Source organism: Fusarium proliferatum (assembly GCF_900067095.1).
Source record: "Fusarium proliferatum ET1 genome assembly, contig: FPRO_scaffold014, whole genome shotgun sequence".
Taxonomy (NCBI): domain Eukaryota; kingdom Fungi; phylum Ascomycota; class Sordariomycetes; order Hypocreales; family Nectriaceae; genus Fusarium; species Fusarium proliferatum.
In genome coordinates, this window is record NW_022194803.1 from 320358 (window position 1) to 343846 (window position 23489).

Genomic DNA, 23489 nt, shown 5'->3' on the forward strand with positions numbered 1-23489 from the left:
GGAGGCTATGCTTATAATAGTGCAATTTGTCCTTTCAAATAATGGCAATACCTCATAATGACAATCTCATCTTCATACACCAAAGTGAACGTAAGGAGCCCACTGCAGCTGCTCGCCAACTTCAGGTTCCTCCTCTACACTCACGATATCCCTTCCATTCTCATCCTTACAATCCTTCTTGTCTTCAACACCGTCACCACTATCAACCTTTGACACTGGACCTCGTCTTGCCGCAGAAAGTTTCCCCTGTTTCTGCTCCTTGACCCATTTGTCTCTCAGCTCCCTGGAAGCCTGATGCAATCCCCAACTCACACTCTCATCACTAAACCCCAAGTCCCCCATGGTCTCATATGTAGTCCTAGCTATATCCACGCAGCATTGATCACTAACCTTCCACAGTGTGCCGATGACATGACGAAAGCCAGCTAGTTGGTATGCGCTGATCAGATGGATACTCTCATCGACCAGGTTATGACGCTTCATCTGTCCGGTGCCACAGGCAGAGAGATATGCGAGGAACGGTGCTTGCTCGCGAAGATTCATTTGCTGTAAGTCAGCGACGCGGAATGGGTCGTCTTTCCAGTCTCTTAAACGTAAATGACTGTTAGAGGGGTCATCTTCATCGGTGTAGCCGTGACCTGCGAAGTGAAATACAGTGCAATCCAACAGACACTTGGACACCTCTTCTTTGCATTGTATGGGTTGAATGGTCTCTAGGCCAGCTGATTTACATAGCTTCTGGATAATGTCTATCTCCTTGGTGGCATACGGTAACGATCCGCTTTCTGGAGTATTCTGCATTCCGACAAGCAAAGCTCGCGGTATAGCCTTGCTAGAGAACGATGTTGAAAGGTCTTTCTGGCGACCGCGCATGATGGCCCTGATGGATGAGGAGTAAGAAGAGACTACTCTATCAAGGACAGTCTCAGATGACTCTTTTTGATGATATCCTGCCGCATGCAGCGGGAAAAGAGTCAACAAGGCTGTAGGAATCCACCAGACATGCGGCCATGCACCCTCCCCAGGAGATTGAGAATAAGCAAGAGCATCCAATACTGGCTGGGTGATATTGTGCCACATCCATTCTAGAACTTCTGAGCTAGCAAAGTCGCCCTTGCGAGCAAATTGGTAGAGGTCGTTTGTAATATTGGGAAGAACCAAAGATCGTATTTGATGTTTCTCAATGATGAGCGCATCGCATCGAGCACGGCTCACATTGATGACGACGATTGGGCCATACTTCGCAGCATCAAGTATTTCCGCCTCTGTCGGAGCATTCCAAAGGTCTTCGAACCCAGGTAATTTTCGGATCTCAACGATCAACTCCTCGAGCTCCTTTGCTAGGTTATAGCGCTTGTTTAGTCCAGAAATGTGGTTCTGAAATGAACTACCAATGTCGACTAAGGCTGGAGTGTTCGACTCCTTCAGCTCATCGCGAAGTTGCATATACGCCTCAGATTGTTCCGCCGACAGCTGATCCAACTGCAAAGGGCCCAGTAGCATCTCCTCACTGTACTTTGCAAGCACACCACGCCCAAGCTCAAGTACTTGCAGCGCTTCAAAGACCGGCCTATCTGCTTGTAAAGCTGCTGCTGCGGCACTGCACATCATACCAGCTCTCGAGCCCGCAGCATGTTGTTTATCTGAAGTCTCATGTGATCTAGTAATCAACTGAGGTAGAAGACCCGTGATGACTTGCGCAGCCTGGTAGGCTTTTTGTTTATCTGGACAGCTCTGTAATAGAGCGGAACCGGCCCTTACACGGCTTATCGCAGGGGCATTGTGGTTTTGCAGCGCCTCGAGAAAACACTCTGAAGCCTTTTCAAGATTTGCGCTTTCCGTTGCACTATCTCTGAGACGGTAGCCCAAACTGGTGAGCATTTCTGCGCGGTACTGATGACCTTCTGGGACTTCGTCGAGCGCTTCCTTTTGTAGTCGAGTACACTCATCGAGTATTGCTTGGTCTTTTGTCATGCCGTACTTTATAACAAGCATAGCTTGTAGGTTGTTCTTGAAGGACCAGGTAGGGCGATTGCCCACTGTAATTGCAATTGCCTTTCTCTCCAGCTGTATCGACTCTTCCAAATCCTTCCAGAGACGAGGGTCTGTTCGAGATATTGACGATCTGAGATTTAGTTGCATCGCCAGTCTGTCGAGGTATATCGCTTTGTAGGGGTGGTTATCATACTTTGCATCTGCAGCCTCTCTAGATAGCTCAATCGCTCTGTCGAGGTCTTGTATCCAATCCTTTCTCAAATATCTGTTGCTGAAGAGATCCGCGAGGGTAGAAAGAATTTGGGGCCGTTTTGAGTGATGGCTCGGAAGCATCTCAAGAGCCATCTCAGTCATACGAATAGCTTCCTCAAGATCTGCCAATAAGCCCATCTTGTCGTACTTTCGATTCAAGCCATCTGCGACCGAGTCGAGATACAGCGCCTTCGTAGGCCCATTCGGCGCCAGGTCCGCTGCTCTACTTGCGACGTTGATTGCATCCTGCAAGTCGTTCAAGTCCCACGACCTGTCGAACTTTTCCAATAGATGAGTTGCGAGATTATTTAGCCACTTTGCCTGATCTGGGTGGCCTTCTGGCGTCAGTGTGATGGCCTCTTTTGCCAATTCGACCGCTTCGTCGTAGTCGATTGAGTTGCCAATGGCCTCGGCCTTGAGATCTAGTTTCGCTGACAAATTGTTCAAAAAGAGAGCTCGTATTGTTGTATCTGATACTGAAGCAGCTGCGCGTCTGCTTAAGCTGATTGCTTCTTCTAGATCTTCCAAAGAACCTGTAACCAAGTGCCTGTTGCTGAGGTGATTTCCAAGATTATTCAACCACTTGGGCAGCTCCGGGTCATCGCTCGCCGTTACAGAAACGGCCTGATTTGCCAGGGCAATACCATCTTCCAAATCCTTTAGATCCCCGGTGACAGAGAACCTGGTCTTTAACGATGCGGCCAGATTACTCAGATATCTGGCGTTGCCAGAAGCCGTCAATTCGACTGCCTTTTGGGACATCTTAATGGCATCGCCAAGATCCGAATTGTCTTCTGTCACCATGAATCTATCTTGAAGCCGGTAACTGAGGTTGTTGGAACACTCTGCCAATTCGGCGTCGTCACCTGTTATCGCATCGATAGCTTGCTTCGTCAAAAGAATAGATGTATCGAGATCCACAAAGATGCCAGTGCTAACATATCTATCGTTGAGAAGGTTGCTAAGCTCTGTTAAACATTTGACATTTGTTGGATTGGCGCGGATTGCTATCTTCGCATTTTCGATGGCCTCGTCAATATCAGCCATTATGTCAACTAGAATGTCTCAGATCTTTTATGGCTTGTTGGTTAGAGCTTAGTGGACTTGTATAGAGAAATATTTAGCTCAGCTTAAGGATCTTGGGATGAACAAGCACCATCACTCATCTGGCTTTGGGCCTCATCGACAGTCAGTGAGATGAAAGGCGCAACGTCAGCTTTCCGATATCCGAGAGATTGCGCTAGCCAACGATGCTAAAACACTGCAGCACTGACTGAAGCAAAATCTAGAGGGGGCTTTAATCCAGTTAGAGTCTTCCTTGGCGTCTTTATACTGTATAGCTTTTGGTTGATACCTTGTTTCCGTTGTTTTTTTGAGGGCGTATTCCGACTTGACGGCCTTGCACTTTGGAAGCGGGGTAGAAGGTCTAGACTGCGCGCCTCACTTTGCTACGCCCAGTAGATAGATATAAGCAATCCTATATCAGGAAGGATTTGTACTTAGATACAGAAATTATAGTGGAATGTTGGAGGAACATCATAAAACCCTTGACCAGAGAGATCTTAGTGTCCCTAGCATTGCACTACCCAACTACTACTACAGGCAGCAAAATATATCAAACATTACGCGCTCGACATGATTTATCTATTGCGAGTTAGTAAATGCATAATGAGTCTTCTGTCTGGTCTTCGCAGCATATTCATTGATGCAAGTAGGGCCAGCGACGCAAAACACTCGGCAGTCTTGGGTAAAAAGTGCAAAAGGAGACACATTGGTTTGACTATTCCGATCGAATCTCCTCTCTAAGACTGATAAACTTCCACAGCTTCTCAACGATTTCTGTTTCTTTGCTTATTTTATAACAAATATAGTTTTTGTAATGCAATGCTTACCCTCAAGGTTTTCGTCGTGGCAAATGCGAAATATACTTCTACTAACCATCCGTCGTATGTATGTAACGAGGTACTGCTTTACAAGAAATGATAAGGACTACAGCGGCCTGGCTAGGATTCATCAGGGACAGAAAGCCTTGGAGGAAGGGGAATCTCGTTTGAACTGGCTGACACTGCGAAAGATGTTACAGCAACTGTCAAACGTCCTGCAAAGTCGAGCTAGTTGCTTGGTGTGTGAGCTTTCTTTTCTTCCCCTCCCACTTATGAATTTTCTCCAATGAAACTGGCCAACAGTGTCAAGACATAACCTAAAGTGTCAGTATCGCTTCAGAGCAACTGCTCTACCCGCCTCGGCACGTCCTTCAAGCAGCTTCTCTCAACAACATCAAGGCATCTTATTCCTCAAAGTATTCAAGCAAAAGAATCTGCAGCACTCATCGCCTTCACCACCGAATCATTTCTCTCATCTTCGACATGTCGGAACCCTCAGTCCGCCCTCGTAGGTTCTTGGCCATCGCTCATTTCACCGCTAACAAGTTCAGCCGAATACCAGGCTGGTAGGGTCATACAATTGCAGATACTCGAAGGCAGCAGCGGCTCATGGGCCATGTCGGAAAGGGACATCTCTGTAGCCGTTGAGCGAGTTATCACAGAGACTATGGCCCCCGTCATGCAAGTCCGCTTCCACGATCGCCTTGCCATTCTCAAGGTCTACGATCGTCGCTACGGGACAGACCTTCGTGACTACAGGGACGAGCATATTCCGTGCACCGCTCAAGTCGAAACTGCTTACCAGTCATTTCTAAAGACAGGTGCCATGGACGCCTTCCTCAAAGAGATGGATCATAACGAAGCCACGTCGGAATTTCCACGTACCCTAGCGGAGATTCGGGAGGGGTCCAACGGCATCGTGAGATTTGAAGCGGCGCTCTGGAGGATCACTGATCAGCATTTCAGAACCGAGGCTGAGGTCTACGATCGCTTGGAAGACCTCCAAGGTGTTTTGATCCCAGAGCTTTACGGGTTGGTACGCATCGTCGCTCCAGGACGTACTCCAGCATCCTCAAAACAAGATTACCAAACTGTCTATGGTATCCTCCTCCAACACATCCCAGGTGTTAATCTTTATGAGCTTATTGAGGAGGAAGTCCGGCCTACAACGCAGCAAGATTGGACATGCCTCATTCAGCGAGCTATTGACGCGGCGTATGAGATTAACAAGCGCGGTATTATACTAGACGACAGCTCACCTCGCAATGTGGTCGTGGAACCCTCAACATTCCAGCCCTTCCTCGTTGACTTTGCGCAGTGCTTTTTCAAAGATAAATTAATTCAGAAATGGGTCGACTCGGGCGCTGATGCAGAAGAAGGGAAAGATTGGGATGGCGACGCCAAATTCTGCGAGACGGCAAAAATCTTCAATAACTCTGGCGCAATTGGAGTGCCCATGGTGAGAAGACTGGAGAAGTCCTGTGGGTTCACAGTGGAGGTCAGGTATCCCAAAGAAGGTCAGCTCGTCTGCGATATCAAGCGTCAGCCAGAGCCAGAGGCCAAGATGAACAAGTCACTCCAACACGTCGAGGGCAGCCCGGAGCCGGGGATCAGATCTCCCAAGATGGATGAGCCGCTCCACGGCACGACAGCTGCAGCCACGCAGCAGATTTGAAGGTTTGAGACGCGATTGCGACCTGTCAGAAACTGGACTGGGCTTGTGAGCGGGACGCATACGGACAACAGCGGCGAACGTCAAAGACAGACGGGATATAAGACAGACGGGACATAAGATAATCTCCCTCATAATATTCTCCTGTCAATGGCATAACATTCATCACAGTCTCAATCTATTAAATACAACAAGTCCTACTTCTCAAATGGATCTGGATCTGGATCTGGATCGAAGACGTTACAGTGTTTTTAGACGAGAGGTTAGTTGGCCACAAGATTGCATGCATGCATGCAGGTGCTGACTGGTCACCACTCACCAGACATGCGAACCGTGCCATCAAAGAAATTCTCGCTGCGATGCAAAAAGCCCAACATCAACATGCTCTAGTTGCAAACTGGGCGGTACCGATTGTGCTTGGAACATAAACATTACTCGAGTCAGGGACAGCCCAATTCCCCAGGCTTCACAGGAACCGTACGCTTACCTTACACTCGTCTGACGGTGAAAAGATCCATGCTTATCAGCGCAAGTAGAGACACGAACGAGAGCGAGTCTTCACGCTTTGGTGGGCCCGTCGAGACAGCTGAGGGCAGCTCCGAACGATACCTTTCAGCCAAAGAACTTGAGGCTGTCCTTGTAGATTACGCGCGTAAAAGAAATACCCTCATCGGCGAAGACGATGATGTCGAGATGGCCGGCGTCGAAGACGAACCATTCGAATTCAACACAGTAACGAAAATATACCCAAAAGAGAGCTACCATTATGGCACTTCCGCCTTGGAAGACGAGGATCCGAATGACCCGAGCGACGAGCAAGACCATGAGCACCCAAAATTGCCCAGAGTGGCCAGACGGCTCGATCCTCACTCTAGGGACGTTCCACCGTCAGTTGCTGGTCTCCCATCGCGGTATACTCAGTGGAACCAGGAATGTATTATCAATGACTACTTCCGTGGCTTCAACCAAGCCATGCCACTATTCAGTGAACTTGACTATGAGTATTTTGAAAACCACTGCAGAGAGCAGGGTGGCACGAAAAATGAGTGGTGCGCTATTTATGTCATGCTGGCATTGGCTCTGAGAAACGAACCCGAGAATGCTTACCCAGGAGATGATGAGAAATTCATCGGCTCGGCCTGCGCATATGTCGATAGACATCTGTACATGTTGTCAAATGAAACAGGACTCAAGATCGTGCTGGGAATAGCCCTCTATTTCATGACGACGTGGAACCTAGAAGGGGCCGGGTTTATGCACGCCATAGCTGTCAAACTGGTCTACAGATTGGGATTTCATAAAATGGTCGGGGAATCCGCCAAACCTGTCTGGATAGCGTACATCATCGACCGAGATCTGTCGTTACTCACAGGCGAGCCATATCTGATGCAAGAGCATGATATTGATCCTTCAGTTGCGGATCTCTCTGACGAAGATGGAGGTATTCTACACAACCTTAGGGATGACTGCCGCTTTGAGATCTTCAAGTATCGCGCTCGATTGGCGACTATCCAAGGCAAGATATTTGACTTGGTATATTCAGTTCGCGCTTGGCAACTCTCTTTCGATCAACAAGAAACCGTGGCGGATCGTTTGGACGAAATGCTGGAGAAATGGGCCGAGTCGATCCCTGGGCCATTCAGGGGAGATGGAGACCCAATTTTCAACGAAGTACAGCTGAGTTTCTTCAAACAACTACATGTGACGTATTACCACTGCATCTTTTCTGTTCGTCAGGCGACGTTACGCAATCAGGAGTGGGTGGAGCGATTGTTGAGATTTGGCGAAGTTCGCAAACCGCCGATTCTGATACCCCATTGCTGCCATCGAATTGGTCAGGGTTGGTCACAGCTGCACGGAAGTGCTTGGACATGATCAACAAGGTGGACGGCCACGACCTGGAATTCCATTGGTAAGACAAACTATACGTTCAATCGCCTCGATCTATAACTGATGATATCTGGGAGCTGTACTCATGCGACGCAAGCGGCCATGACGATACTGGCCGCGAACAACATAACCCTTTCGGAGCATGATCTTCACGATTCTATTGATAAAGATCAACAGAGGATTCATATTGCACATGGCGAAGTTAGCGATCGGTTGGACGAAGACCGCACGGGGTCGATTGAGAAGTCCTTTAACACTTGCGGGGACCTGATTATCAAGGCAAGGGAGTCGGTGCGACAATTTAATGAGAGCAGAAGTATGGGGGAATCATGAGATATTTTAAAAAGATAAACCCATAACTTTGAGCTGATTGAGTTTGTCGCTTATGATGCTTGGCGTATTTTAATGTTGTCAATGAGAATCATCGTGAAGACATCACGTGATATGAAAACTCAGCATGTCGCGTGGACTCATCTCGTACGAGATCTGACCTTGGATTATCTCACTCATCACAACTCAAACATGAAATACATCGATTTATAGCACTCAAAATGGAGGAACTACCAATCAAGCCCTCAGGGATCTTCATGCAACAAGACTTTATCACACCAGAGCATGAACAAAAACTCATCCACATTTTTGAGAATGAGCTAGAATGGCCAGTCCGAGGGGGACGACTATCACTTCACTACGGCTACACATTCAGCTACAAAACATTCGGCATCGATGAGGAAACACCCTTCAAGCCTTTTCCAGATTGGCTAGTTCCTTTGCTTCCAACAACCGAAGGTCGTCCCCCGGATCAAGTCTGTCTGCAGCAATACGCCCCGGGAACAGGGATCCCGCCTCACGTTGACACCCACGGCCCCTTCGATCAGCTGTACTCACTATCTCTGGGTTCACCACTTTTCATGCAATTCGCAAACAAAGAAACAGGAGATAAGATCGAGGTTGACTTATTGCCGAGGAGTATGATGCAGATGAGCGGTGATTCACGATTACACTGGACTCACGGGATTAAATCTCGTAAAACAGATACTCTACCTGATGGGACAGTACGACTACGGAAGATCCGGTGGAGTCTTACATATCGCTGGCTCCGCGAGGGCGCAGAATGTGAGTGCGGGAATGAAAAGCTCTGTGATACGGCACAACGGCGAAAAGGAATTGAGAGGGAATATCGATGGAAACAATACGAAGAAGACGCCAAGGCACCACAGTCTTAGTTCATTATATTCATGAGCTATTAGTATATATAATCCGTAGTGTCGGAAACATTAGAAGATAACTATCTAAGGCTTAGGAGAGAACCAAGTCTCCAGATCAATAGCCCAGTCAACAACACCGCCAAAATTCAAGCTCTTGGCCCAATCCGTACGCTTCTGCTTTGTCGTAGGTCCCATATACGCGACCCAATCGGTCATACCCTTACCCTTGGTTCCAAACGTCATGATATCCGAGTCCGAGTCCTTATCGTACCACGTCTTTGCTGTAACGCCCTTCTTGCCCTGCTTAGCATCGTACGCGATGAGGCGAATCTCCGCGTCAGAGAGGTATCCAGCCTCGCCGGTGCAGACACCAGGCTCGGCTTCGGAGACGCTGAAGCTGCCGGTGAATTGACATGTTGGGCCGGTGCACTTGGGGTCTTTCATGCGGAAGCTGCGGCCGTAGCTGGAGATGCCGATGACGATCTTGGCGGGGTCGACGCCGGCTTTGGTGATCATTGCGAGGGAGTCGAGGGTCTCGGTCTTGTTGACGTGGGAGCGGAGACAGTTGCCGTTGGGGCAGCCGGAGCTGATGAACTTGTTGCCGTAATCTATAGAACGTTAGTATGAAGTATTACTGAGAGCCAAGGGAGGAGACATACCCCATTGACCGTGGAGATCGTAGGTCATGTAGACCATGTAATCAACAAGAGGCGCAATCTTGGTAACAGGGAAAGGCTTGAGATACCAATACGCAGCAGGAAGAGCAACAGAGATAGTCTTGCCGCTCTTTCCAATCTTGTTCCTCATAACCTGGAGGAACGCAACGTAGTTGGCAGTATCGGTAGAAGAACCGTCAGAGCCAGCGGAGCCAGGATACTCCCAGTCGAAATCAACACCATCAAGCTTATGGTTGTTCAGAACAGTCATGATGTTGTAAGCAAACTTGTCACGGTTCGCAGGCTTGATAGCATCACGGTAAAGCTGATATGTTGACGCATCGGTTGAGCCGGCCCAACCACCGAAGGAGATGATCTTCTTGAAGCTGCCCTTGACCTCCTTGAACTTGAGGAACTGCGCACGAACATCGGGTTGGAGAAGGACGGAGAAATCGGACTTGAGACCGGCAAAAGCAAAGTGGATATGAGTGTAAGGAGTGGTGACCTCGGAAAGCTTGGTGACGTCCATGTTCAAGCATGGTCGGCCGAGGTTGTAGCCCTGGAAGTAACCCACGTTGAGGAACTTGGCGGGCTTCTTGGTATTGCCGACGATCTTGGTACCGCAGTTTCCGATGCAGCCGGGAGTGTTGGGCTGGCTTGTACCGGGGGCACCACCTTTGGCGGTAGTGTTGGTACAGAACTCAGAAGTGATGCCGCAGAAACCATAGCCAGAGCAGCAGGCGTTGAGAGGGCAGGGGTTCATGTTGGCGAGATCCCAGCCTGTCTTGGCACTAGAGGGCTTCTTGGATCCAGGCTTTTGAGGACCGCAGACAGCGCCGGCGATGGCCAAAGGCATAGGGTTCTTTCCCTTGCTGAGGCAGATAGGCTGACCGAGCTGAAGACGGTTGCAGCCTGCAAAACCCCAGGTGTTCTTGTTGACGTCCTCAATGAACTTCTGAGTGATACCGAAGTTCTGGCCGAGGGAGTAGCACCCATCGCCAGACTTGATCTTGTAAATGAAACATGTACCGTCCTTGCTAGGCTGAGGCGTCTTGTCGGGAAGAGTACCAGCAGAGCAGCAAACCCACTGCTTAGGAGCAAGGGTAGAGCAAAAGTTCTTGGCGGGATTGTACTTGTTGAAGTTGGCGGTGGTGACCTTGCACTTCTTGGCGAGCGAGGCACAAGAATCACCGGAGACAACTTGGATAGCCTTGCAATCAGCGCGGGGGGCGAGAAGAGATTCAACGCCTGCGAAACGAGAGCGGAGCTCAACATCGCGAGCCTTGACGGTGGTGGTAGTCAGAACACCAAGGTTGATAGACTCCTTGGAAGCTTGAGCGATGCTGACACACTGACCGTGAGACCAAGTCCTCACAGCGTTCTGAACAGCCTCAAGACCATTCACGTTATCAGCTGCGTAAAGACCGATAGTCTGAGCAGTCTTGTCGTTAGCATTGCAGAGCTGGAAAGCCTGAACACCCTTCTGGAGACGAGAAGCAGATTGGCGAAGAATGTTGGAAGCACTGTCCTTCTGAACTTCACCGCCGACATAAACACCAGCAATGGAAGAGCCAGACTTGGCGAAGAGAATGGTAGTACCGCACGTAGCACCGTTGTCAAGATACTCAGCCAAAAGACCAGCGGCGGCAGCAACACTGTTACCAGATCGAAGAACAGCCTTTCCAAAAGCCGAAGTAGTCTTCACGGTAGCCTTCTCAGCACCGCAGTTACTAGCCAGCGAAACAGAGCTCTCGGCCGCTCTAGCCTGGACCTTGGTGACCTCATCCCTCTTGGTCTGTGTAGAGCTCGTCTCGGTAACGCAGGTGTACAGCGTCGCGCTCTCGCTGTAATCATTCTCAACATTGAGCGCAAACAGCATGGGCAGAGAACACCCTGCGAGTTCCTCCAGGCTGTGAAGCTGCGTCCAGTTGGCAGGGTCGTTGCCCGCGATGCTGCAGGGCTGAGGACATCCTTCGGTGAGAGGACTCGAGATGGGGTCTTCAGTCTTGATCTCGCCGACGGGGGGCACGGGGTTCACGTCGCCGGGGTTGACATCGTCCTGAGCGGAAACAAAGAATGAAAGGAATGTGAGAAGGAAAAAAGTAAAGAGTGAATTAGCCATCGTGGGCAGTAGTTGGTGTTACTTCTTGACTCAAACGGTCAAGAGTGTTCAGAAAAAAGAGTGTGACTGATGGGATGCGGGAAAAGGGAGAGGGGAGGAAGAGGCTAAGCGTCATGTTTTTAACGATGGAGGCGCCATTATTGGAAAAGAGGCGTAGTTCGTCGTTAGTGGCCTGGACTGGCATGTGGACGGCGTACAATTTGGGATGAACAGCCAAGAACCACGTTGGGTCGGTTGTGGATGGGTGAGGGTCGAGCTAACCCCTGGCTAGTGCTAGTGCAGGAACATGATGGCTCTTTTTTTGCTGTAAGGCTGCTGACCCTTGCGTCGGACCCCGGACGATATGATCCTCAGAGCTATCAATGTTTCCGATTGACAGAATGACATTTCACACCGCGATAGATTGTCGACAGACCACTCTTCCATCAACTCTCTCAGCTTCTACTTCTCTCTCTAGTAAATGCCTCTCTCAAATCTCGTCGTCTCGCTTCCTCACTATTTGTCACATCTCCAAACCAACAGCACTTCTTCCCCCTGCTTAAGTCCGGTGATTTCCTTTTTCGCCCAAGCAGCTGGGTCTAGATCTCAAAACAGGCTGTTGTCGCTTAGCCCCCCTCCAAAAATCACTGTTAGTCTCTCCACTCAATCTCCCACTGATTTCTTAACAATTATTCTGTCAGGGATAAGCGCTAAGGCAAGAAGGCCCTTTTGTCGCGCGATTTGTTACAGGGATTGGTGAGAATACCCCTGGTCTAGATTGAATACAGAAGTTGCCGGTGGCCGACGGAGAGCAGTTGAAGCCGAACATGCACGTTTACGCGCTGGGCTGATGGGCAATTTTAAATTTGAGGCTTTTGTGATTTTCGTGGAGAAGAGAGCGCTTGGTTAGATGAGAGTCAGCCACTGACGTTGTAATATCCGCAAGAAGACGGGAAGAAGCTCGTGACAGTTGACACGAAGCAAGGACCCTGAGAGCTGGCGATGACCCGTTTTTGAAGGCAGTGAGTGATTCAGTTTATTATCGCGGTTAGATAGCTAACCCCGTTATGGAAGTTGAATCATCTCGGAGACTTGGCACTCTTCTCTTTAGCCCGGCCCGAGGCTCCGTCGGTGCTTTCGCTTCAGCCTTAGGATTTTTTCATCAAGGTTGTAACGTTGTGTCGGCCGACAGGCAAGAACCCCCAAATCACCCCCAAAGCGCCCAGTCAGCCAGCCATGACATCTGGGCTCTGCAATACCACGTGTAAAGATCTACAGGCTGGGAAATACAGCGGCTTTATGGTATAAAGATTTGCAAAATCAGTGAAGATCACCATTTGCATTCTTCTTTCGTTGAAAGTTAGACTTTTTAGCACATGCTCGGTCGGTTGATCAGTGGAGTACTGCTGCCTTGTGAGGAAACGGTGAGGTTGGTAGATTGTGGTTAGGTTGGTCCGAAAATGTTTATGTTTAATTTCCTGCCAATTTCCGACACTCGTGAACTCAATTTTTCACGATGTTACCTGATGGTGCTCAGCTGAAAACAGGCTTTCGCTTACCCTAGACTGGTAAACTTTATTCAACCCGAAAAATCGCAAACGAAAAGGACGTACTCAATAAGAGCCTCAGCCATGATGTAGTCATCCGATTCAACTATAAAAGTGACTCAGTAAGTGATGTTTTGATCTTCCAGAAAACTAAAATATTCTTGACCAATCTGCCGTACTCTCCATTGGCAATCAATGCACATGGCTAAGGAATCTATCCTCCAAAAACCAAACCGAAACATTTTGACGTCTGCATGGTAGCTCAATCAGCTATAAGGTGTAACGCAGCCCAGCCCATACCGGTTGTATGATCAACCGGAATAAGCAGCAAGACCAGGATTGCCATTCCCAAACTTAAAAGTCCGGCTTCGAATCCGACCAAAGAGAGGGTGATGTATGAAATCTTGCACAAATACGTGAAATCCTCGACCGTTTGTGGGAGTCCCTGGGCAGTTAACTTAGGCAATTGTGTAGGCAGCTGGTACACTGCCTGAACTGATTTGAGAAAGAACATGAAGACCGCGTTATCTAATCAGACTTTTGTCTGCTCTTCGGTGTATGAAAAGAGGCTGATTGGCGAAGGCATTGCCAAGGGATAGAAACCTTGCCTCTTGACTCCCTCATAAATTGCTCATGAGATAACTCATACACACTATTACCTGTTTGAAAAGAAAGTTTAGAAAAACGGGTGTAGATTAGTAGCGTGCCACACATTACTTACAAACAGTGCAGAGTCCTTTGCCTGATAGGATATCTCCTGACCGAGAACATAATTCAATAATGCATTTATCTGGAAGAAATACTTATTAGCGCAGGGGCTTCACAATCAGGTGAACGTTACAAAGTGGGTGCGTTATAGAGAACATCCCTATGTACTTGCCCCAGGAAAGTCATAAAGCTTACGAGAAATGCAGTATGTTTCGTCGACATCTTCATACTCTTGGGCTATTGCTTCCTCACAATCTCCCTCCCAGCAGATATCTAGCATATAAATATGTAAGATTATGGGATATCCGAATTTAATGACAGGCTTACGGCGAGAGCAATAGGCATAGCTTTTGCTAATTACTTTCTCCCCACAGTCGTTCCAGTCGCAAATGTCTATCGTGCACTATGTTAGCTAGGCATCAACTAACAGGGAGCACTGCTAACGTTTAATGCAATACTTATATCCGTCTTGATATACATCGAGCTGGCATTTATCGAAAGTGCAAGAATCTGCAATGATTCAGGTTAGAAAGATCTACGATGCCCTGGAAACGGTCGGGGGATACTCACGGGACATGCAAAACCTGCCTCTGTTGCTGCGGGTCCTTTCCCGGCACCCAGAAAACTGACACCATTCTGCGAGAGAAGTATTAGCGAGGTAACGTCTTAAAGGTCGGAATCAGCATAGATATGACTTACTAGGCATGGTGGATCACATATAAAGCCGTTACAGAGATAGACTTTGAGAATATGGAGGAGTTTGGGAAAGAAAGATGTTTCGTAGAATGAAAGATATATCTCTGAGATTTATAATGTTGAATCATTTATTGGTAAAACACGGAGCCATGTGAAGCTGAAGTTGATGACAATGAATGTTGCTCCCCAGCGCTAGGTGAAACAGGTGGCTTCATTGAGTGTCTGAAAATAACCGCCATTGGAATAGACGCCCCAAGCCACTCGGCGGTAAGTTCAAGGCCTAGGGGAGGACGATTCGATAAGAAGGGCTCGTGTAGAAGCCACAGCGGCAAATCTGTCCTTGCCCTGATGGCGGTGTAAGCGCCGAGGCTGTGGGATACCTAATTATAGGTACTTAGCATCGTCACCCAGCTGAGCTGCAATTACAATTGAGCTGAATGACGAATTGTTGGAACAAATGGCATGCTATGCGAAAAGAATAACTAGGTTGAAACACGAACGACAAATAAATTGATACTACAAGACAAGAAGTGCCTAGATTATGATACATTGTCATGCCAAGCATTCCTCTTGTTGCTTTAATTATGGCGCTTTATAGATTCTAGGAGGACTTCTTGGACGCTCGGGAGGAAAAACCACAGGCTCAGCAGGGAGCTTACTCTTAGGCCTCTCAGACTGAGGTTGTTCTGGGGCGCAATGTCTAGGAAGCTCTGCCAGTATCCCCTTATTCTTTCTTCTTGCCTGCATTCTCTAAATAACCTATCTAATACCCCTAAGAATCAGTAGACTTCTAATTGTGGCGCCGACTGCTACACCGGTAATGCCACCGCGAGACAAACCAGGTTTAGAACTAGGCTCAAGTGTAGGACTGGCATCTCTGCTCGTGGGCGAATCCGTCGTGGTCTCGGCTTTCGGCGCGCTGACGTTTACGTATTGGGACTTTGCTAGTGTCCTGCTATATGTGCTGTCCATTAAAGAAAACCAATAGATGCAATCTTCGTTGTTCTCGGTCGCGTTGGAAATATCATACTGGGCCTTCCAGCCGGTAGAATCAGATGTACCATCGTCTAGGCAGTTCAATCAGCAAGACGATATACAGAAGGGAGGAGGTCCAACTACTTTCTAAACGAGCGGTTGTGTTCTTTTCAGCGTCAATGAATTGCCATATGTAGAGGTCAACCTTTTTAATGTTGGTGTTGTATAGGATCGGGATCATTTCTCCGTCCTCATAATGGTTGTTCTTGGTCATGTCCTGGTCGACTGCTTGATCTGGGTCCTGCTCTGGGGGCCGCAAGAACTTGCTGAAGCATGATGCCCAGGTCGTGAATACAGAGAATATTAGACCGAGTTTCACGAGGAAAGACATGGTATGAGGGGATGATTGGCCAGTTTGACCAAACAAGATTTCCGGTATCGGATCCTACCATCTGGGCTTGGCTTAAGTTATGACCATACGCTCGAAATTTCAAGGTGGACACATTTGAGAGGGGAAAATGCCATTTCTACATAAGGAGTGGATGCTATCGATATATGTATTCGATCATCCGGGTATCCGAGCCAACCTCTTCACAGATGGCCAAATGAATCAGGACTGCATACCCAGTCTTCATGCAGTAGTAGTCCGTATGAAGCTTAGTTGCGGGCCAAGCTGCAGATGATCATGCTGGGGTTGTGAACTCGTGATCAGGGGGTTGGTTCGCCGACGACGGTCGAACAGCATATCTTCAAAACATCTCCCAAGTGAAAGAATGGAGACCAATAGGACTCAGACTGGCGGCGGGCTTATGAATGAATGACCTTGTACATTCAATCTTGACCATTGAATTATCCATGAGAATGCTGAACTGATTCCGACTGCCTGTCTGAAATGTCAAAGCGCTTCCTGATTTGCCTAGTTGCATGTAGAGGTGGGACAAAACACAACCAACAGCATAACAACCAACAGAGCGTTGAATGGGCAAAATCAGTAGGCCGATCTCCGAAATCACTTGTACGGGTATATTACCTGATTTGGGAAGTGGTTAGGCGAACGTGAAAAAGAAAAAGGGCTGGGCTTGGTGAGTCTCTGGATAAAATTGCTTCGAGTGAAACCATAGGATATTTACGGTCAGAGAAGCCTTCATGCCTTGGAGCTACGAATTAGAAATAGATTTGGGCCAGACTCAGTTGTGCGTAAATAGTCCTGTGAATTAATAACGTAGACTCATATCATAGTCATGAAGGGATATTCTAGCTGAGTGTCAATCCAGTCTTTGCAGCGTGTATTTACGACACAAATATCCCACGGGACATAAGTGGAATACAGTTATGATGACTTGAATGTTGGTTATAATAGCTTTGTATTAGCCCTGCCATCGTGCCGGCCTCTTCTTGCGATTCTTCGTGCCTAATAATGTCTTTTCCTTTGTGGTCCTTCTTGAGGAGCCTTCTCAAGCAACGCACGCCACTGTTCCATCCCGGTATCACTCTGGAAGAGTAAAGCCTGATTCTAAGGTTGGATATTCGTGTCCGCAACAGACTGCACGTCGGCAGCCGTCGATCCCTTTCCAGGAGGACCGCCCTTGGCGCGAGCCTACACCGGTCAGTAAATCATCATCGCATAAATCATCGCGATATCTTACCTCTGCGCGCTGCACCTCGGCGGAATCCTCCTTGGTCACCTCAGTGGGCGGTTTTCGTACGACTTCGCCCGCCGTCTCGAGGAAGTTTTGCTGCTTGTCATGTAGACTCTGAGCAGTCGCTGCCGCACCGCCTTTGATGGGGCCGCTGCCGGTAAGGGCTGATTCTTCTGAAGCGATGGCTGATGCTTCGACTTGTGTGATGGGACGGCCGTCGACGGCTTGGGATTTGATGTCGTCTTTGGTGGGAAGGTCTGCCATATTGAAGATGGGTGCGTTGAGGGGCAAGAGATGATGAGTCTTTGGTGGTTTGTAATGATTTTTTTGGTGATTTGATGGAGATGAGAGTGGTAGTTTGAAGTTTTGAGGTTTGGTTCAAGAAGAAGGTTGAATGTTAAGATGATATCATAACGTGAAGGGCATCGTCACTGCTCCATAAAATAGACGAGGAAGGAGTTCTTGTTTAGAAGGGACCATTTCTCGTCACAATGACCTCATAATCGAACACTTCAAGACTTACAACTACAAAAGCGAGGGAAGCTCTACGGATTTTGTCAGTACGTGCTGTTTCGTGTAGTCGAGCGCTGCGGTTTTGGAGAGGATGAAGTAGCGCTGTGATGAGAAAATGAACGTAATGCACTTGGCACACCATAATAATTTGATTAGAGGTAATGAGGCAGAAAGATACTAAGGTAGGAATATGCTAAAATATCTTAAAGCATATCTTCAATCGAGTGGTCCTGAATTCTCACCATGCCTTTAGGACGGTTGAACGTTAGCGTTATGCATATCTCCGCCGCAATTTGGACAACCACGGACATAACTTTCTTATATCCGCCGTAAGCTCTCAGATCAATTTAGTTTCCGGCCATCCATGCATTATTCGTACACACGCCAGCTGAGCTCTGTGAGCGTCGCTGACGAGAGAATCGTCCCGACCCGGCGACTTTTCCTCGTCGCTAAGAGCGCTGATAGGTCAGCGGCAAGATATTGTCCCGTTTCGAACGACAACATCCATGTGTCCAATTAGGCGCGCGATATGTGGGAAAGATCTGAGTGTATATTATAGGACTATAAGTAGCCCGTTGGAGCCATTTCGTGTTCAGAACAGTATCGGCTCTATCAGTTTAAGTGCACTGCTAGATACTTCTCCAATCTCCACCGAATTCCCAGCAGAATGTCCCAATTCATGCCCACCGAATACACCCCCGCCCTGCTCAAAGGTTTCTCCGCCTGGATCATTTATAATGGCGCATCGCATGTCGTCCGGGGGATAACAGAATATCTCTCCCAAACTGAGCACGCAAAACTCCCTCCATCAACCGTCTCCCTCATGGATTCACAGATCCGTTTCCTTGGTGGAACATACATTGCATACGGCGCTGCGCTATGCTGGACGTCCTACGAAATCAACGAAAGACAGCTGGTTTTGAATATTCTATTGGCTGGTTTGGTATTGGGCGGTATCGGGAGAGCGATTTCAGCTGGGGTTTTTGGGTGGGGATTTCCGTGGTTGCAACGAGCTACTACCACTGAGATTGCCGTACCCCCCTTGGTCTACTGGTTTGGCTCGCGCAAGTATGTTTAGGTAAGGGACGGTTGGGCTAGTTGTCATATGGCGTCGTATGTAAGGCTTCATTACCCAACTTTGAAATGTCGCCAGCGGAGACAAAGAGCAGTTTGCATGACGTGTAGAAGTTTGAAAAGGTACAAAAGTTTTGAGATGCCTAGCTGCGCTACACCGATGACTTTTATAATTGTTCAAACCTCTTGGGCGAGAGGGTATATGGATGGCCTTTCCATGAGCCCACGAGAGAAAGATAACAACGCAATGCATACATCAGCTAACACTACTGTGAAGAACTGCTCATTAATAGAGGATTTAGACTCCGTAGGCCAAGAGAACTGAAACAGGAATATCTAAACCCTATTAACTAAGTCAATCGACCTTCTTCCTTCTATTTCGCATAAATCGAACTAGTCGCTCTACCTCAGTGATTGCACCACGTTCTCGAAGGAAGTCCGCGATAGAAGTGTCCTTGTCTTCACGCCTCATTGCAAAGTCCAGAGGCATTCGTCCTATGGAGGCACGATGATTAACAGAAACGCCTCTGTCTATTAGACTCTGAACCATTAATTTTGTGCCTGTTGATGCAGCTTCGTGAATAGGCCCCATTCCGACGTCGTTCTCGTTTTCACAGTTGATGCCAGCGTCTAAGAGAAACAAGACGACAGCATCGCCACCCTGTTGAATAGCATGCGTCAGAACTGTTTCTGTTGAATGCCTAGGCTTGAGGTTTATATTGGGGTTTGCGCCATGATCTAACAAAAGTTTCATAACTTTCTCGTTTCCCGCCGAGCATGAATTTGAGAAGGCAAGGTCGAGATACTCTGAAGCTGGCTTAAATGCGGCGTCTTCTAGCATCGATGAAACAATATCTAGGCGTCCACGCTCGCTGGCGGAAACAAGAATATAGCCGGAATGTCGATCTCGGGTAGTAGGATCTGTGCTGTATCGGAGGAATCGCTTGATGGTGCTCTCTCCACACCTGCTACCTACTTTGGAAAGAACAGCTTCTCTCGCAGCGTTCGTAATTTCTAGTTTAGCATTGGCTCCAAGTAACAACTCAATAACGCTGGATTCACCACCAATGCACGCTTTGATAAGAGCGGTGTGACAGTTGTGATCCTTGCGATTCACATCAGACTTCTTTTCGAGGAGGAGCTTAACGATTTGAGGGTGGCCTCGTGTGCTGGCTTCCATCAAAGCAGTTTGCCCGGTATCATCCGAAAAGTCAACTGTGGCACCTTTTCCAATCAGCGTCTCTACTAGGGTCAAGTCTCCAACCGAAGCAGCCTCGATGAGAGCTGTGCGACGGTTCTCTCCACACATGTCGACTGTACCGAGTTCGAGGAGCTCTGTGTAGGCCGTATGCCGTTGATGTCGGATTGCCAATATGAGAGGAATATGGCCACTTTCATTTGATTTGCGAATGTCTGCTCCACGGTCGAGTAGCATTTTAATGATATCCCCGTCTCCTGAAATGGCTGCCAAGTGTAGAGGGGTGTTCCCCTCATATCCAAGCATGTGTGGGTTAGCACCTGATGCTATCAAAGCCTTAACAACACGACGACGATCCATGCCAATGTCGAAGTAGAATTGTGAAGAGTGCGAGGGAATATCGATTTTAGAATTGAATGAAAATTTGAATGCCAAGCATTCCATCGCCCAAACAAGCTCATCCGGGCCACAATCGTCTATTGCATCGAGGTTGGGCCTCTCCATCTGCGACTTTGCCAAATCAATGAGCCCGAAGAGGGCAGCCAGGTGACAGGGATTCAGTTCTTTGGGTGCTTGAATTTCCCCCCCCCACCGATCACCAAGGGCGAGTACGACCAGGACCGCCTGGTCGAACATACCTCGTCTTCGGAGCAACGAGATGGAATTTATGTATGTTTGATCAAACCGCGAGAGGCGTTTCAAGTGGCCAACACAATTGAATGCGCTATATTCGTATAGCGGAAGCCTCTTAATTTCGTCTACCAAAGTCTCGTAGTTGCGCCGTTCCGGAGAACTTTTTCGCCTCAGATGTAGTCGTGCAAGCCTAGAAGGTTTGAACGCATCACAAGATCGGAATCGCTTCTGCGAGTCGTTGCCAATGCCTTCCGAGCGCTGCCTCGGTAAGCCGATGGATAAACAGGTGAGGCACTGCCTTGCGAGATAGGCATCAGTGCCTGAAGGCAAGTAGCAGTTGAGTGAATGCCGGGTGAGGAAATATTCCTCAAGCAAATGCCGGTTATGCCGGAAAAAGTCTTTGGTAGTATAGTGGACAAGCCGTAGTTCTCCGCTTCCTTTTGAAATCTCGACCAAGCCCCAACATACAGAAAGCATTAATTGTTGGTCGATCATCCCATCTTCATGAAAGGTTGTGTCACCTTCCCGTAAGGCAAGGCCATGCTGGACTGCATCGACTGGTAGCCTCCAGCCTGTGCAACATATCCAAGTTATAACTCGAAAGGCTAGGTCACAGTGTTTTTGATTTTGTTCTCTGAGCCGCTTTAAAGTATCACTGTATGCTTGGTCCACAATATTGAACTTTGGGTTGGTGTTATGCTTCGCCCGGTCTTCGAGTCGCTCTAGAGCATCTTTCACGTCCCTTTCCGAGGTCTCGTGTTCTAGTGAGTGGAGGTATAGCCTCGCTAAAAGAAACCTTGGTCGTAGTTAGTAAGGGAGTGCTTGATATGGACCATGGTTCCAGAAACTTACATTCCCTTGACAAGTCTTGACATGATTTCTTTTACCATATTTCTTAGTCCTGGTATCTTGCCAATGCAGCTCGACTCGGACCATCCAAAGTTGTCAACGTAGGCGTCAATATCCTCCTGTTGAGCAATAATCGAAAGGGAAGGGTAACTATCAAACTGATTTGTAATGAGGGGTAAAGGTCGAGATGTGGCGAGAAGGTTAATGGCCAATTTCCTTTGAAGAAAGAGAAGCTCGCCTGGCAGGGAGTAAAGCCTTGCGTCGTCTCCTGCTTGCCACTCATCTAACGCATCAACAACCAGAAAGACTTTGGAAAACAGGCCTAAGACGGATTCCAGCGCTGAAAGACTCGTCTCTTGAGGGATTTTCACCCGTTGAAGCTTGTATTCGGCGTAAACCTGCATTATGCACTTAGGGAGGGGAGACAATCGTTCACAAAGCTGTCTCAGTATACTCGCCCGCAATTCGTCGAATGTTTGCCGATCGGCACGATTGTATCGGCAGTAAATATGGACGATGGCGGTGCTCGAATTGGGTTGAAAGCGAGCATGCAGGTTCTCGATGACGGCAGATGCGAGGACGGACTTTCCAGCCCCGGCAATGCCTGGGCAGAAAAGGACTTGGCTTTTTTCTTGTGTCCAAAACTGATATTCCGGTGAGTTGAGAAACCACTGGCAGGTTCCTGGAGCTCTTTTACTGCGTTCATCGAACTGATAAGCTCCGAACTCTTCATCAGAGAGCCAGTCCAGTACTTCCTGTTCTGCAATGGATCGTTTCAAATGCTCCACGCCGGAAATTACTGAATTGAGTATTATCTATTAGATGTAGGTTTCTCAAAAGCAAATAAAACTACTGACCTTCATCAATTTTTGAGATCATAGTTTGCTCCCTTGCAACGGACTCTGGGCGGATTCTGCTTAGAATCTGCTTAGCATATACTGCCGCTGTCATAGCTGCATAACCCTGCCAATTATCATTCTTATGAGAGTCACAATAATCGCAGATTCCGCGAATAATGAGAAATTGAAATTCATCCATCAATCCAGCGGCTTCCATTTCAAAACATAAGATATTTGCCTCGGCAGCAAGTTCGTCTCGCTTGAAAGCATTCTTCATGAGAGTACTACCCGAAGCAATGGTACCATAGTGGACTTCGACAACCTCCATTGGTTCTTGTCGTAGTGAGCGATCGATTAGATCAGTCGGGGCTGCCACGCAAAACTTATGACATGGTGCACTCTTATGATCAACCGTAGGTGAAAACAGAGAATCTGGATCGTCTGGACGCCCATATTTGACCCTTAATCTCTCGTTGTTTGCGACGATGCTGCTGACCTTCTCATGAATCTGAAGGCCCTTTCGCTCATATTGGGTCTTAAGCCCTGCTACTGCAGCGAGTAATAGCGGGGGTGGTTTATTGTGCGATGCGGTGGGTTGAAACCCTTCTTTTGTAGCTTTTCCGAAGTCGTACTGGAAGACACCGCTCTGGCCCGGTGTAGGTGAACTGACCACAATATCCCCCAAGCGAATATCATGCTGTTTAGTAGGAGCGCCTCCGCCAATCCCGACCATAAGACCAAAACGGATGTTCCGAAAGCTGCGTATCATATCCTTGGCCACAGTGGCTGCAGATGCAGTCCCGTATTGACCATTTGGCATCACAGCGACAACCACCATGTGGCCTTTGATCTTGCCGAAACTGTACACATTGAAGTCGTTTGCTTCCCTGTGCGCAGGTGATTCGTGTGGCTCATATTCCTCATCGAATTGTTCCTGGGCTGCAGTGAACTCTGTCGACAAAGCACAAACCCATCCAACGGTATAGGAACTTGGATCGCTTGGATTAGACATTTGAGAGATCCTGACGGGTGTGCTTTTATGCCGAGGAGTATCGATAAGTAGTAATGAGAGGGTAAGGAATGGGTTAATTTTCTGATGCTGGGGCTGGAGTAGATACAAATGCACTGTGCACTGCGCGGGGCACAGCCTTGTTGGGCGG

At 48.2% G+C, this 23489-nt stretch overlaps 9 protein-coding genes across 9 annotated transcripts; 4 read left to right on the forward strand and 5 right to left on the reverse strand.

Annotated features, from left to right (window-relative positions):
- Positions 1–72: 72 nt before the first annotated feature.
- On the reverse strand, positions 73–3294 carry FPRO_04076 (uncharacterized protein; the record flags this gene model as incomplete). Its single annotated transcript, XM_031223804.1, has 1 exon — positions 73–3294. The coding sequence occupies one exon, from the start codon at positions 3292–3294 to the stop codon at positions 73–75; it is 3222 nt and encodes a 1073-aa protein (XP_031089126.1).
- A 1319-nt stretch (positions 3295–4613) lies between these two features.
- FPRO_04075 (uncharacterized protein) lies at positions 4614–5805 on the forward strand (the record flags this gene model as incomplete). The annotated part of the gene is made up of 2 exons (XM_031223805.1): positions 4614–4638; positions 4682–5805. 2 exons carry the CDS (start codon positions 4614–4616, stop codon positions 5803–5805), a joined length of 1149 nt encoding a protein of 382 aa, XP_031089127.1.
- A 513-nt stretch (positions 5806–6318) lies between these two features.
- FPRO_04074 (uncharacterized protein) lies at positions 6319–7677 on the forward strand (the record flags this gene model as incomplete). Its single annotated transcript, XM_031223806.1, has 1 exon — positions 6319–7677. One exon carries the CDS (start codon positions 6319–6321, stop codon positions 7675–7677), a length of 1359 nt encoding a protein of 452 aa, XP_031089128.1.
- A 566-nt stretch (positions 7678–8243) lies between these two features.
- FPRO_04073 (uncharacterized protein) lies at positions 8244–8918 on the forward strand (the record flags this gene model as incomplete). Its single annotated transcript, XM_031223807.1, has 1 exon — positions 8244–8918. One exon carries the CDS (start codon positions 8244–8246, stop codon positions 8916–8918), a length of 675 nt encoding a protein of 224 aa, XP_031089129.1.
- Positions 8919–8984: 66 nt separating this feature from the next.
- Positions 8985–11678, reverse strand: FPRO_04072 (uncharacterized protein; the record flags this gene model as incomplete). The annotated part of the gene is made up of 2 exons (XM_031223808.1): positions 8985–9508; positions 9560–11678. The coding sequence occupies 2 exons, from the start codon at positions 11676–11678 to the stop codon at positions 8985–8987; spliced, it is 2643 nt and encodes an 880-aa protein (XP_031089130.1).
- Positions 11679–15367: 3689 nt separating this feature from the next.
- FPRO_04071 (uncharacterized protein) lies at positions 15368–15974 on the reverse strand (the record flags this gene model as incomplete). Its single annotated transcript, XM_031223809.1, has 2 exons — positions 15368–15675; positions 15728–15974. 2 exons carry the CDS (start codon positions 15972–15974, stop codon positions 15368–15370), a joined length of 555 nt encoding a protein of 184 aa, XP_031089131.1.
- A 1122-nt stretch (positions 15975–17096) lies between these two features.
- FPRO_04070 (uncharacterized protein) lies at positions 17097–17487 on the reverse strand (the record flags this gene model as incomplete). Its single annotated transcript, XM_031223810.1, has 2 exons — positions 17097–17180; positions 17230–17487. The coding sequence occupies 2 exons, from the start codon at positions 17485–17487 to the stop codon at positions 17097–17099; spliced, it is 342 nt and encodes a 113-aa protein (XP_031089132.1).
- Positions 17488–18403: 916 nt separating this feature from the next.
- On the forward strand, positions 18404–18814 carry FPRO_04069 (uncharacterized protein; the record flags this gene model as incomplete). The annotated part of the gene is made up of 1 exon (XM_031223811.1): positions 18404–18814. The coding sequence occupies one exon, from the start codon at positions 18404–18406 to the stop codon at positions 18812–18814; it is 411 nt and encodes a 136-aa protein (XP_031089133.1).
- Positions 18815–19165: 351 nt separating this feature from the next.
- FPRO_04068 (uncharacterized protein) lies at positions 19166–23341 on the reverse strand (the record flags this gene model as incomplete). The annotated part of the gene is made up of 3 exons (XM_031223812.1): positions 19166–21437; positions 21494–22289; positions 22348–23341. The coding sequence occupies 3 exons, from the start codon at positions 23339–23341 to the stop codon at positions 19166–19168; spliced, it is 4062 nt and encodes a 1353-aa protein (XP_031089134.1).
- Positions 23342–23489: the final 148 nt, after the last annotated feature.